The sequence below is a fragment of the Theobroma cacao genome, chromosome 9, assembly GCF_000208745.1.
Source record: "Theobroma cacao cultivar B97-61/B2 chromosome 9, Criollo_cocoa_genome_V2, whole genome shotgun sequence".
Lineage (NCBI taxonomy): Eukaryota > Viridiplantae > Streptophyta > Magnoliopsida > Malvales > Malvaceae > Theobroma > Theobroma cacao.
The window spans coordinates 11081607-11096601 of record NC_030858.1 but is presented as its reverse complement, the minus strand read 5'-3'; the positions used below and the strand labels follow the sequence as shown (position 1 = coordinate 11096601).

Below are 14995 nucleotides of genomic sequence, written 5' to 3'. Positions count from 1 at the left end.
CAAAGTTTTGGTGGGGTAAATTTTTAAAAATTACACTTTTACCCCCGTAAAGTGAAAAATTACATTTTTACCTCAAAAACTGAAAAATTGCCCATAGACATATTTTTCATCCCTTATACTCATACCATTCTCCAATTTGTCAAATATGATCTAAATTCTCTCAAAATCTCAAATTTTGTCTACGGATGGAAAAATTACGATTTTGCCCCTAGATAGTGAAAATTTCGATTTGACTCCGAATTGATCCTCGAACTCCGAATTACCATTTTGAGTCATCTCTGAACTGTGAAACTCTTAATTTCACCTTAAAATTCCTATTTGAACTAGTTCGATGCTTAATCGACTCAATGATACCATTAGGGGCAATATCATCATTTAACGATTTCTCGAACTTCTTAAATATACAAACATTCTATCGAGCATGTAAATGACGTTATAATTATTTTACAAAGCAGGGTTTGACATACTGTAACAATTTACAGAAAGAAAAAAAAATACGAATTTCCTTGTACCTTAAAATTTTTAGTTCCTTTAGGCATGACTAAGAGTTGCGGCACTATTCGCACCAAGAAAATCTAAGCCTACTTTTCTTGGAATATAAAATTGCATTAAAAGTGAGCTTAATGTGATGATTTAGCAATAATATTCAATTCAACTACTTATACAGTCTTCCATTCGCTTCAAAGAAAAATCTGATCTAGATCAAGTTAAGATATCGTCATCTAATTAATCAAAGATTATTTACCGATTAAGATTCATACTTAGCGAGTAAAGATCATCTCCAAATATAATTAATTATTAGTAATCTCAAGCGTCCTACTGGAATAAGTTGCCTTTTGACCTAACTGATGCTAGTTAGTGGGATGTAGATTTAGTGGGATATAGATTGCGTGACGAAAAGGGAGGCAATGGCCCTGGATTATTGAGGCCCCAGAGGATTGGACCTCTTGGTTTGAGGCCTTCCGCATCGATCATCAATGTTTTTCACGTGGAAAACAAGTTTTTTTGCGTAGACTTTCCAGGAAAGCCCATCAAAGCATAGCTGAGTTCTTTGGCTTATAAATTCCCCGGTAGTTCGCAGGATCACTTCCATCGTCCAAACATCTCCTTCTTTGATCAAAGCCATTACTTTCACTCAAACCAATTGCAACCGCTAAGTCTGATTATATCTGACCTGTTTAGAGGATAATGGCTTCTTCCGTTCTCAGGACAGGTTTTCTTCCTCTGCTGCAGTCTTGGGATGGATGTAATTCGATTCCGAGCTTGCATAATTTTACTACTACTCATCACAGAGGTGACCGCAAGGTCTGTCTCTCCTCTCGCAGTCCATGTCTCTGAATAGTCATGGGAGGAAAAGTGCAATGTTTTCATTGGTTTTCTGCTGCGAACCACTACGTATAACTGAATTTAGATTCACACTAGATTTTTTTTTTTTTTACGAATTATTGCAGTGTCAGTGCAAGAGAGTAGCGGCTGCCCAGCTGAAAACAGGAAATGCGAGTGATGACAGAAACAACATGCTGAAAAGAGGGCAGCCAACAATACATAATGAACACTTCAACAGATACCTTAATTTCTCAGGAGAAAAGCCATCCACTCCAGTTCTTGATACCATAAACCATCCTATTCATATGAAGAATCTTTCCATCGAGGTATAAACTGTAAACAATAATTAAAATAAAATAATTTTTGATCCAATTGGTTACCCAGAAAATAATATAATTTTTCATTAAAACTATAGGAGCTTCGTAAGTTAGCTGATGAACTACGAGAAGAAGTAGTATACACGGTGTCAAAGACGGGTGGGCACCTGAGTTCAAGCCTGGGGGTGGTTGAGCTAACAGTGGCACTTCACCATGTATTCAATACTCCTGAGGATAAAATTATTTGGGATGTCGGGCATCAGGTACATAATTTCTTTCTTTTTCTATTCCTTAAATACAGCTCCATACATAAATGATCAATTAGTTAAGAAGTTTTGTTTGAATAAATTTCTTATTGAATTTTGTTGTTTGCAGGCCTACCCGCATAAGATTTTAACCGGGAGAAGATCAAGAATGCATACAATTCGACAAACATGGGGATTGGCAGGGTTTCCAAAGAGGGAGGAGAGCAAACATGATGCCTTTGGAGCTGGCCATAGTTCTACTAGCATTTCCGCTGGATTAGGTACATGGTCAGAGCTTTTGTCTCCGAGTGGTACTATTAAAGATGTGGTGGTGGTTAAAAATGGGAATAACTGATGAGTGGTTGTAATATGAATTAAACCCAAGAAATGATAAATAATTAAAACTGTCATAATCAATGCTCTTTTGACGCCAGGCCCGGACTCTTTTCTCTTATCTGAACTATTAACACGTTTTTTGCTTTTCCTGGAAACGGGTTCCATTCATCTCCCACCTTTGCATAAACAAAATCAACAAAAAAAAATATATATTTTCATTGAAATATGCTAACTTAGGCTCTTTTATTGCTTTCCAGGGATGGCAGTTGGAAGAGATTTGTTGGGGAAGAACAATCATGTAATCGCAGTAATAGGTGATGGAGCCATGACTGCTGGAATGGCATATGAAGCAATGAACAACGCAGGTTATCTTGACACAAATCTTATCATCATCTTGAACGATAATAAGCAAGTCTCCTTGCCTACTGCCACGATCGATGGCCCTGCTCCTCCTGTTGGAGCTCTTAGTGAAGCTTTAACTAAGCTGCATTCAAGCAGGAAATTTCGTCAATTACGCGAAGCTGCAAAGGTGATTTGCTGAAATCAAAATTTGGCAACTTGGGAGCCTCATAATTTTCTGGAATATGACTTGGTTATGTAACTTTAGGCTTCAATAACTCTGCATAATGGGCTTATTAAGTTCTTTGACAAATCAACAGGGCATCACAAAGCAAATAGGGGGACAAACACATGAAATCGCTGCCAAACTTGATTCCTATATGAGAGGAATGGCCGGAGGTTCTGGGGCTAGCCTATTTGAAGAACTAGGACTATACTACATTGGTCCAGTGGATGGTCATAATGTAGAAGACCTTGTTGATGTCTTAAATAAAATTAAGTCGATGCCAGCCCCAGGACCTGTTCTCATTCATGCCATCACAGAGAAGGGAAAAGGCTATGCTCCTGCTGAGATGGCACCTGATAAAATGCATGGTACATTCAATTCAGACTGTCATGACAATGTTTTCTTCTTTTTTTTTCATAAAAGTCCAGTGTTTACAGAATTAGTCCTAACAGGGATTGTCTTGTTGCAGGCGTTGTCAAATTTGATCCCAAATCTGGAAAACAATTAAAGAGCAAGCCAGAAACGCTTGCATATACCCAATACTTTGCAGAGTCTTTAATAGCTGAAGCAGGGCAAGATGATAAAATTGTAGGAATTCATGCTGCGATGGGTGGAGGAACAGGACTTAATTTATTTCAAAAGCGGTTTCCAGATAGATGTTTTGATGTCGGTATAGCAGAACAACATGCTGTCACTTTTGCCGCTGGTTTAGCTTCTGAAGGCCTTAAACCTTTTTGTGCCATTTACTCTTCGTTTCTACAAAGAGGGTTTGATCAGGTAATTCAATCTCTCCCAACTTTAATTTAATCTTAAAGACTGGCATTTCGCAGCGTAGCTACATAAAACTTGAACAATACTAATGAACGAACTTTACCTTGGTTATTGCAGGTTGCTCATGATGTAGATCTTCAAAAGCTTCCAGTGAGATTTGCAATAGACAGGGCCGGCCTGGTGGGTGCAGATGGACCAACCCATTGCGGTGCCTTCGACACTACCTTTATGGCATGTTTGCCTAACATGGTGGTTATGGCCCCTTCAAATGAGACTGAGCTGATGCACATGGTGGCCACAGCAGCAGCCATTGATGATCGGCCTAGCTGCTTTAGGTACCCCAGAGGAAATGGCATTGGCTCCATTCTCCCACCAAACAACAAAGGAACACCTTTGGAGGTACTGATTTTATTTTACATGATCTTTTTAGTTGCGTTCCATCTGGTCATGCATAGCATCCGTTCAATTTTCATAACCGAAATTCTGAATATATTTCAGGTTGGTAAGGGAAGAGTACTAAGAGAGGGAAGCAGGGTAGCTATTTTGGGTTACGGAACAATAATGCAAAGTTGTATGAAAGCGGCAGAGCTCCTACAAGTGAATGGCATCTCACCAACAGTGGCCGATGCTCGATTTTGTAAACCTATTGATGGAGATTTACTAAGACAGCTAGCTCAGGAACATGAGATCTTGATCACTGCCGAAGAAGGATCTATTGGAGGGTTCAGTACTCATGTTTCCCATTTCCTTGGCTTGAACGGATTGCTAGATGGAAAGCTTAAGGTAACATATCCAAACAACTTTCCATTAATTTGAACTACAGCCTTGACATCCAATTGGGACTATTTGTTAAGCTAGTAATTGATCAGTTGAATATTTTGTATAATTTCTTAAATCTATCTATCTTGGTGCAGTGGAGGCCTATGATGCTCCCTGACAGATACATTGACCACGGATCTCAGAAGGATCAGATTGAAGAGGCAGGGCTCCGCTCAAAGCATATTGCAGCCACAGCTTTGTCACTGCTGGGGAAATGCAGGGAGGGCTTTCAACTGCTCAACCTGTGTTAGTCTTTATTTACCAAAACTCCTTTTAGCAACTGAAGTTCTCGCTGGTTTTAGATAGCAAGAATGTAATATAGGCATTCTAAATTGAATACATACTTTTAGCATATCACGATGGCAAAACCTGGTGTAATTGACCTTTTTTATCAATGTAATATATTTGGGGAATACCTGCAGGAACTTGTGTCATGGAAACTCGAAATAACTCAAACTAAGCAATTTGAAAATTGAAACTTGAAAAATGACTTAAAAAACTAAATATCTAAAACTCAAATTAACAAAGCAATGTGCACAATTTTATACTTGACATGGTATTTCATACTAGACATAAATGTGCACATGACCATTACGAAAATACCATGCTAAATAATAACAAAAATAAGGTGATTGCTTATTTAATTTCCAAAAATTTATAAAAATCAAAAACCTATAAGAGATATGATATAAACAGAATTTTCTTTTACCATTAATTTTTATTCAAAATCAACTAAAATAAAAGTTTAATAACAAAATTCAATGCAAGTATAATAATTAAACTCAACATTGAATTATAGTAAAGTAATAAATTTGATACATTTATGTCCATTTTTAGTTATACTTCTCTCATTGGAAACAAATAAAATAATGAAAACTCCTCAAAGTAGGCCATCCAAATGTGGAACTAAGTCTCCAATATCTTATTTGAGCTAATCAAGCTCTTTACTCTAATTTGCTTCGATCAAATCCAATTTTAACAGTAAAATGTTGCCTATTGTTATGATATCCAGCTCGGCATTTCCAAACTTTTGCTATAAAAATTGCAAAGAGTTAGAGTAGACGAATTGTTTTTTTTTTTTTTATTACATAAAGTAGAGAAATGTTTAAGTATTTAAAAGTCTTATATCTGATTACTACCAAAAAAAAATATTGCTAAAATTGTTAGTACTATTTATTGTCATTGTATCATAGTTGAATTATCCTAATATGGGAGCAAATAACTATACTCCTCCAGATCTCATTCCACATGTCCTTTATTATGGATATAGGAGGTGCAAGAATAATTCGAAACCTTTTTTTTTTTTGTTAGAAAACAAATGTAGTTGGGTTTGTTCTTAAAACAGAATGCTTTCACCCGCAGCAGAAACAGAGTGAGGGACCTGCATGAATAGTTGCTTTGCTTAACCGGGCAAGCAAGTGAATCAGTTTCACACTTGTGTACTTGACATGCGGGCTCGTCGGAACGACAGACTGACAGCAAAGCTTTTTCTTATGAGTAACTAGAAGGCCACTGTGCTTGGATCAAATAAAAGATTGTGTAATGATTTAAAGTTGTTGATGCCGAAGGAATGGTATATATATACATCAAATATGCTATAGTTTTGACTAAAAAGTGGATGGTCATTTCTTAGTTGTTTATAATCTCGTACATTCATTCTTACTTACTTAACAAATAGTTGTAATCAGAGTAGTTTTTATTACAAAAAATAAGTGCTAGAGCATAATGATTTTGTCAATGTATTGCCAGTATTACAGTTATATACAGAAGTTATGATTAACTCTGTTAACAAAAAAGTAAGCTATTTTTCATAATAAAACAATAATAAAGTAAGTTTAAAAAACTAAATTAATATATAAATTAGTTACATGCAAAAAAAATAAAGTGAGCAAAAATAAAAAAAAAAATTTGCTCATATACGAAGAATTTCATGTATTTAATAGAATCTTAAAAAATATATAAGCAAAAGTCCCTTAAGATAGACAAAAAAAAAAAACATGTTGTAAGCCTCATTGCCCATGCATTATGACATATTATAAGCAGTTAACTAGTAAGCCATAATTGTATGATTTTCATTCACACAAATAAGACTAAGAACACTTTTGCACAATATCTAAAGGTAGTAACTCCACCAAAAAAAAATCATCTTCTATGATTCATTGATTCCAACTTCGATGTCCCTACCCTTCTTTTTGTTCTAACATTTGCTTCGTTCTCATAACAAATTTTATAAAATAAACTCATCAAATGAAGCAAATCTCATTCTTCTTGACAAACAATTTTACATAGAACAACGATAACACATAAAATGTGTTTAACTCACGGAATATATTAGGATGAGAATAGAATAATCATTTTATGGTAATAGAATAAGAAAGAAATAATTATTACGTAGTTTGGTTCGTAAGAATGAAATAGGACATGAATTGTTATTATGACTTATTCTAATGTTTGGTTAACAAGAATAGTTTTAGGAATAACCAAAAAATAAGTGACAAATGACAAAATTACCCTTTATTATAATATATAATTATTTATTTAATCTTTATTTTATTTTAAATATTAAAATTAATAATTAAAATTTTAAATATGTAATTTTTTAGAATTTATAATTAAATTTTAATTTAATCTTAAATTATAAAACATTATTTTTTAGCTTTTTTTCATTATAATTTTTTTTTCTTTTCTTCCTTCTTACNTCTTTTTTTATTCTAGTATTTTCATTTTTTTTATCTTTTCTTTCTTTTCACCGATCAGCCACTAGAAATGTGGCTGACGTAATGGAGCTCTGATCTGGCGTTCCTCATGGCCAGATATGGTATAAGAATGCCAATTTAGCACTTCTTGTAGTTGGCATCGATGTCATTGCCGAATGTCATTGCCCTCCATTAAGGGACTTCAGAGAAAGAATGAGAAAAGGTAGAAGATGGGTAGAGAAAGAAAGAAAATGTGAAAAATGGAAAAAAAGATATGTTATATATGATGGTAATTTATAAATTTATTTAAGAGCAATTTTGTTTAATAAAATTTTTTATTTTTGGAATAGCTATTATCGAGATCCGTCTTGATAATGGCTATTCAAGTTTATTCAGAAATGCCCATTCCAATGAAGCAAACTAGTTATTAAAGTGAGCTTGAGAATAGAGGGAGAATAATTATACTATTCCCTCCAACCAAACATGCTGATAGAAGTAGGAAACAGAACATTGATACCTTGGACGTGTGTTTTCCCCTTTTCCTCACAACCTTCATAAAACAGAATCTAAAAGCAATAGTACTACTCAATACATTACTCCTTAATTAATACTTTGTCTTTTAACAACTGTAGCTAATTCTTGGAATTGGTTGAATTTAAAGATGTCGTGCTCCTAAGATATTTGTGAAGGAGAAAAAAAAGTAAAACAAAGCATATTAAAGAAAAAACTATAGTCATATCATGGCCAAGGATAAAGTAAAAAATAAATGAATTTCAAACAATCATTTCTTGAAAGATTTGTGAAAGTTTGTAAAAACTAACCCAAATAGAAAAATAAAAAAATAAAAGAAATTTTTGGAGAGTCTAAAATTAAATGGGAAGATCATTAAGTACATGATTTAAGTAGCTAGAAGCATTGAAGATCAATTGAATAATTGACACCGATAAAAACGAGAGCAATATTTCGACTGATGTTTGATAAAGTTCGAAGCAATCCATAAGGCAATATGTTGAGTTTGTGGTTAATATTCCTGTGAGGTGGTCAATGGACAACCAAGTGAGTATTATGCTACATGAGTGTGTAAACATTCTAGTAGAATTGCAGTTATAAGCAAATGTCATGATTAAAGTGTCAAGTAGAGGTTGTTGCCTTTTTACAAAAAGGAGAGGGTTGTTTTGCGATTGCCAAGATCATGTCATGCAATTTGTTTTGTACAAAAGGTGAACAAAAAGCTTGTTCAGGATTAAGGAAAAATTATTTGTTTTGTAGCTCATCAATCTTGATGAGCAAGTTGAGAAAGAAATCAAAGGTATTTGACTACTCATACACCACATCAATGATGTCGAACAGTGCAAAAACTAATAATTATGAAACAATAAGTTTAGAAAAATTTATGTACAACCCATCTAAGAAATAATGAAGAAATAAGCTTACAAACAATTTAAACAATACATGAAGCGAAGCTAGATCTGCCCAAAAAATAAAAAGCATCCAAAGACTATATAAATAAATAGTAGAAAAATTATGATTGAAAGCAATAACAAACCAAATGGATAGAAAAAAATATAACTAAAAAAGCAAAGAATTAAATCTAATGTTTGCATGTTTTAAGAAAGCCAAGAAAAGTGAAAAAATATCAAATAAAAGATGTAACTAAATGAAAGAATAATTAACAAACAATAAATCGTCACTTTACGATTAGTTGCAGGCAAATCTTAAGCTATAAATGAAACAGCCAAGCACACAACTCCTGAAAAGAATAAGACAGCATTAGGCAATAATGAATAACTAAATCGAATTAGTTGTCATAAATAGATCACATTTCGTAGGAAAGAACTGACACCCTAAGCATTCAAGAAGTGTTCTAATTTAATGGATAGTATTTAGAGTCCTAATTTGTTGTTGGTTCACTTTCTTTTTGATAGCTCTGTGATTATTTAAATTTGGAATAAGCACACCTATCTGATCGAGCAAATTATGGGTCAGGAAAGGATCTATTAACAATCATAATATATATTAGAACACTTATTGTACTACCTAGCTTGATCTCTAAATTTATAACTTAAATGTAAACATTTGCACCTAATGAAAAGTGACCCGAGCACAAACAGAAGAAGATAAAAATGGTGTCCAATGAAATAGGCTTAAGGCAAAGTAACCAAGAGGAGGGTGAATTGGTTATCAAGTGAAAGTTCCTTCTTTAAAACAGAATAGTGAGAACATTTTTAAAAAAATTGTAGCGGAAACAAAAACAGAGTATGAGTTGAAAGTAAATGTGCAAAAAATCAAAATGTATTCAGCTAGATTTTTATAGAGGTTTAGCCTTAATTGCCTGTGATAATTTTATTTAATAGAATTATTTTAGTCCACTTTTGTTAGTAAATATTAGCTAAGTCCTCAATTTTTAATTATAATTTATTTATATTTAGTTGTTTTTATAATTAGTTTTTTTTAAGTGAGTTATTTTAATTTTATGTTATTCTTTTTAATTTGGTTATTATTTATTAGTTTTTATATTTTTTGTAGGAACTAAAAGATATTAGGCTTAATTTTGGAAAGTAAGATGTTGAAAGACCCGAAAGTTTGCTTGCATATACTTCAGTGTTTTGGCCATAACTTGAGTTACAGGACTCCAAATGATGCTATTCTTAAACCATTGGAAAGATAAGAGACAGAGCTACAACTTTTATGAAGATCACTTTATCCAGTTCTGCACCGAAGATAGAGAAAATCGTGTCATAAAATGGCTGGACGTATTGTACTTGGGAATGAAAATTTGTAAAGATTGACAATTGATTTTTGGACCTCTCATTACACTTTTAAGCCCAATTAAACCCTAGGTCAACTTAAGGAACTTTAGGTTAAGTTTATTAGTATAAATAGGATATGTTTAACAACATTGGAGAAGAAACTTTTGAGAGATTCAAGAAGCTAGAAGTGAAGACTGAAACTTGGAGATTAAGGTGGCAAATATTTATTTTGTTTTCTTCCTTGGCTTTTATTGTTCTTGTTACTCTCAATGGTTGAATTATATACATTGTTATTTGTTTTTTCAATTATGAGTAGCTAATTTTCTTTTTCTAGGATTACAATTGAACTCACATGTAATCTAAATTTTTTATCTCTTTCTTACTTATCTTTAATGGGAATTGAATTGTTTATTCCAATTTGTTCTTAATGATTTTAATTGTTTGGTCACCAATTAAATTGATTTAGGAAACTAAGTAAACTTGGGAAAGGGAGTTTAGAGTAGATTAAAATTAGGATATCATATAATCATATTAATTAATTTGCGTATAGGATAGGGATATACCTATAGGCCATATGTAGCTGGATTAGAGCCTGAACTTAATGAGTCTGTTTTAATTTCAATTCACATAGGGATATAGTGTTTTGGTTAAAATAGATATTTTTATAAGATGAGTCGGGAGATCTTTATAAACAATTTAGGATTCTAGGTTAACAATTCAACCCATTAAAATAAGTTAAGGAAGAGAGGTAAGATTTAGATGAAGTGTGAGGAATATTGTAATCCTAGGCTTGTTTGATTTGATATTTTCTTAAGTTATTATTATTTCGATTTTTCTTGTTGGTTAAAGTTTTAGTTAATCAATTAATTTTGAGTGTTTGGATAAGATTAAATTGTTCTAAGTTTAGTACTTAGTAAAATTTTAGATTAATTCCCTGTGGGATTGATACTCTACTTACTTATATACTATCTATTTGATACGTACGCTTGCGTAGTAGAATTTTAACTGATAAGTTTTTGGCGCCGTTGCCGGGGAATTGTTTATAGAATCTTTACTAATAATAATACCAAGCAATTTAGTCTTACTTTAAATTTTATTTTTCTTATTTTAATATTAGATTTTGTTTGTTTGCAGATATTTTTGGTCATTATATGCAAAGAAGAAACAACTTGAATCTTGTTCCTTTTGATCCTGAGATAGAAAGAACTTTCAAAAGACGTCGAAGGGAGAATTTACAAGTTGCAGCTTTAAGTCAAACAATGGTTGAGGATAACAATAACAATGGCAATAATGCCATTAATCTGGTTCCCGATGCAAATAGAGCACTGCGAGATTATGTTGTTCCTTTTTTACAAGGTTTGCACCAAAGCATTAGGAGACCTTCCATCAATGCAAATAATTTTGAAATTAAACCAGCTTACATTCAAATGATTCAATCTTCAATCTAGTTTGGTGGGTTACCCAATGATGATTCTAATTCTCATTTAGTAAATTTCCTAAAGATTTGCGATACCTTTAAATACAATGAAGTAACTGATGATGCTATTAGATTGAGACTGTTTCCTTTTTCTTTGAGGGATAAAGCAAAGAGTTGGCTTAATTCATTGTCCAATGGGTCTATCACTACATGGAAAGACTTGGCACAAAAGTTTCTAGAAAAAAAATTTTTCACTTGCCAAGACTGCAAAGATGAAGAACGATATCACCTCATTCACACAATTTGATGGTGAGTCCTTGTATGAAGCATGGGCGAGGTTTAAAGAACTACTGAGAAGATGTCCACATCATGGGATTCTTGATTGGTTGCAAGTTCAAACATTCTACAATGGGCTAATTGGGTCAATTAAAACCACAATTGATGCTGCTACTGGTGGGGCATTAATGAGTAAGAATGTTGCAGATGCTTATAATTTGTTGGAAAAGATGGCTTCAAATAATTATCAATGGCCTTCAGAAAGATCGGGTCTGAGAAAAGCTGTTGGAGCTTATGAAATTGATGCACTTGGCACCTTAACTACTAAAGTAGCTGCAGAAGTGGCTACATTATCTAAAAAGTTTGACACACTGGGAGTTCATGCTGGTAAAAATTCATTTGTAGTCTGTGAGATGTGTGGAGATAGTCATTCAAGTGATCAATGTTCATACAATTCTGAATCAGTTCAATTTGTGGGGAACTTCAATAGACAGTAGAATAACCCATATTTCAATACTTATAATCCTGGTTGGAGAAACCACCCCAACTTTTCATGGAACAATAATGCAGGACCTTCGAATCCAAAACCCATCATGCTTCCTAGTTTTCAACAACAAGCTAGACCATAAATTCCTGAAAAGAAGTCCTAATTAGAAGAACTTCTCTTGCAATATATGTCCAAGACTGATGCTTTAATTCAAAGCTATGGAGCCTCCTTGAGAAATCTTGAGATCCAAGTGGGACAACTCGCAAACTCCATCAACAATAGACCTCAAGGTGCCTTACCAAGTGATGCACAAGTCAATCTCATAGGTAAGGAACATTGTAATGCAGTTACACTTAAGAGTGGAAAAGACGTTGAAGGGGTGAAGGAAAAATCAATTGAATCTTTAAAGGAGCATGTAGATGATGACAAGGCAATTGTTGAGAAAGAAGTTGAAGTGGAAAATACAAATAATGGGCAAGCTAAAAATCAAGGGGATTTTCAAGTAACTTATCCTCCACCACCATTCCCACAAAGGTTGAGAAGGCAAAAGCTTGATAAACAGTTTGAGAAATTTCTCAATGTCTTCAAGAAGCTCCACATAAACATCCCTTTTGCTAAAGCTTAGGAAAACATGCCAAGTTATGTTAAATTCTTGAAAGACATCTTAACTAAGAAGAGGAAATTGGAAGATTTTGAAATAGTGGCGCTTACTGAGGAGTGCAGCGCAATAATTCAGAACAAGCTTCCATCAAAACTTAAGGATCCAGGGAGTTTTTCTATCCCTTGTACTATTGGTAGATTTAAATTTACTAAAGCTTTATGTGATTTGGGTGCAAGTGTCTCAATCATGCCTTTGTCAATTACTGAGAAACTTGGACTTAACGAAATACAACCTACCGCAGTTTCTTTGCAATTAGCAGATAGAACAATCAATTACCTTGTTGGGATTATCGATGATGTATTGGTTAAAGTTGGACATCTCTACATTCCGGTGGACTTCATTATGCTTGAGATGGAAGAAGATCTGGAAATTCCTTTAATCTTGGGACGACCATTCTTGGCTATTGTAGGCGCAATCATTGATGTGAGGGAAGGTAAGATAACTTTTAAAGTTCGAGAAGAGGTAGTTGAGTTTAATATTTTCAATGCACATAAACATCCTAGCTCTACAAATTGTTGCTATAGAGTGGAGTTAATTGATGAAAGAAAAGGTGAACCTATTTCTCCACCTACAATTGCGGAAGCACTAATCTTTGAGTTTAAGCCACCACCTTCTCCTGTGAGCCCCAAGCAGTAACCGACGAAGCATCCTCCACCACCATCTAATTATCCTTTCGAGATTAGACAACAAGTAATGATACTTTCTCGATCATACTTCAAGCTTTTTCCATGGAAACGTAAAGAAAGATGGTGGGGTCCTTTCAAAGTAGTAAAAGCATATCCTTGTGGAACAATTGAGATTCATAGTGAGGATACGGGGCACATTCATGGTTAATGGGCTGAGCCTTAGACCATATTTCGAGGATAACGAACTGAAAAAAATGGGTACTATAGTAAAGCTAGTGACATAAACGAGTGTTTCTTGGGAGGCAACCCAAGCTCTTAAACTTTACTTATTTTAGCCTTTATTTTATTTAAATTTTTTAGTTGCAATTTATTTCTTTTAAACTAATTTTTTTATGTTTCCTTTTTGCAAGTAATTGGTTAAAAAAATTCAAAAAAGAAAAAAAATTTAAAAAAAATCAGAGCTGTAACCCTCAAAGTAGGAGCCACAGCCTTGAAATGAGGTTACCACGTGGCGTTAGGTTAGGGCCTAGCCCTAACCCTTTAAAAACCCTCTATTTTTTTTCTTTTTTCATTCTTCTTCTTCTTATCCAACCGCCAACCCCACTCCCATTCTTCCTTTTCCTGCCAATCTTTTGCTTTTCTCTCTCTTTTTCACTCCAACTTTTTACACATTATTTCTACTTGGATTTTTTTTTTTCCTTTGAAATCTTGCACTCATTGCACTCCTAGGGTAAGTACTCCTCTAAACACTTGGTTTTCAATTATTTTGTGTAAAGAAAGGATGAGGTTGGTGTTAATGGCAAATTTTATAATTTTTGCACGTTGAATGAGTCCATTTTGCATGTTTGTTAATGGGTTTTTCATACTTCCTCATGATTAATGATTAGAATGTTGAAAATTTTGAAGATTAGTGCTAATTTCTTGTTACCCATATAATGGATTTACAGACTTTTTGTTTGCTGCATATATAATTGATGATTGCTTTGTTGCTGAGAATAGATGATGGGTGGTGACGATGCGGAGGAAATGTAGATTACAGCTTCGAAGTTTGGGGGAGTATCTTTGTCCTTTTTCTTTTATTTTCTTTTATCACATTGAGGACCATGTTTGTTCCAAGTTTGGGGGAGTGGTTTAATGTCACGACCCGGAACTCCCCATCGGGCCCGTGACAACCGCCGCGAAGCCTCGACAGACATTTTTCACCCCGAATGTCGATTAAAACCTCGCAAGGCTTAGCATCAACTTCCGCATCTCCCTAGTGAGCAACAGTTATTAAATCTCACATTTCAAAAAAATCATAAGTCATTTTTAAATAAGAACAATAAAATATTATTTTCTGGCTCACAGGGGTATTTTCGTAATTTTTCGTCAAAAATCTCAAAACTTGCTAAAAATGTAATATGTAAGCAAAAAATATATATTTAATGATTTAAAAACAATTAAGTATCTAAAACGTTCATTTGAAAGCAAATTGTTGACAACTAGTACTATTCAAAAATAATAAATAAAATATTCTATTTTCTCATAAAATAAATTTTTATAGAAATATTCGTAAATAATTTTTCGCACATGAAAGTAAAGTAAAAATTGTATGAATAGAAATACAGATAACCAAAATATAAGTTTTGATCTGCAATGACACGTGGGCTCCAATTGACCAAGAGGATGTAAGACTGTGAACTCTTACTTTCTATAATGCAGTT

At 33.6% G+C, this 14995-nt stretch overlaps 2 protein-coding genes across 3 annotated transcripts; both read left to right on the top strand.

Annotated features, from left to right (window-relative positions):
- On the top strand, positions 1093–4796 carry LOC18589187 (probable 1-deoxy-D-xylulose-5-phosphate synthase 2, chloroplastic). 2 transcript variants are annotated; one of them, XM_018126444.1, is made up of 10 exons: positions 1093–1305; positions 1452–1652; positions 1742–1906; positions 2019–2169; positions 2482–2753; positions 2884–3157; positions 3259–3566; positions 3678–3959; positions 4059–4343; positions 4475–4796. In XM_018126444.1, exons 1-10 carry the CDS (start codon positions 1189–1191, stop codon positions 4628–4630), a joined length of 2211 nt encoding a protein of 736 aa, XP_017981933.1. In that variant the 5' UTR covers positions 1093–1188; the 3' UTR covers positions 4631–4796. The 2 variants fall into 2 exon arrangements, with proteins under 2 accessions (XP_017981933.1, XP_017981932.1); XM_018126443.1 differs by having other exon boundaries at positions 1198–1652.
- LOC108663232 lies at positions 12637–13302 on the top strand. The gene has a single exon (XM_018126817.1). The coding sequence runs from the start codon at positions 12637–12639 to the stop codon at positions 13300–13302; it is 666 nt and encodes a 221-aa protein (XP_017982306.1).

What these genes read in the sequence shown, in the direction of transcription:
- LOC108663232 (XM_018126817.1), top strand. Translation starts at nt 12,637, where the DNA reads ATGCCAAGTTATGTTAAATTCTTGAAAGACATCTTAACTAAGAAGAGG.
- LOC18589187 (XM_018126443.1), top strand. Translation starts at nt 1,329, where the DNA reads ATGTCTCTGAATAGTCATGGGAGGAAAAGTGCAATGTTTTCATTGGTT. An exon ending in TACAAAGAGGGTTTGATCAG is followed by an intron (nt 3,567 to 3,677) that starts GTAATTCAATCT and finishes TGGTTATTGCAG; the next exon opens with GTTGCTCATGATGTAGATCT. An exon ending in ACAAAGGAACACCTTTGGAG is followed by an intron (nt 3,960 to 4,058) that starts GTACTGATTTTA and finishes AATATATTTCAG; the next exon opens with GTTGGTAAGGGAAGAGTACT.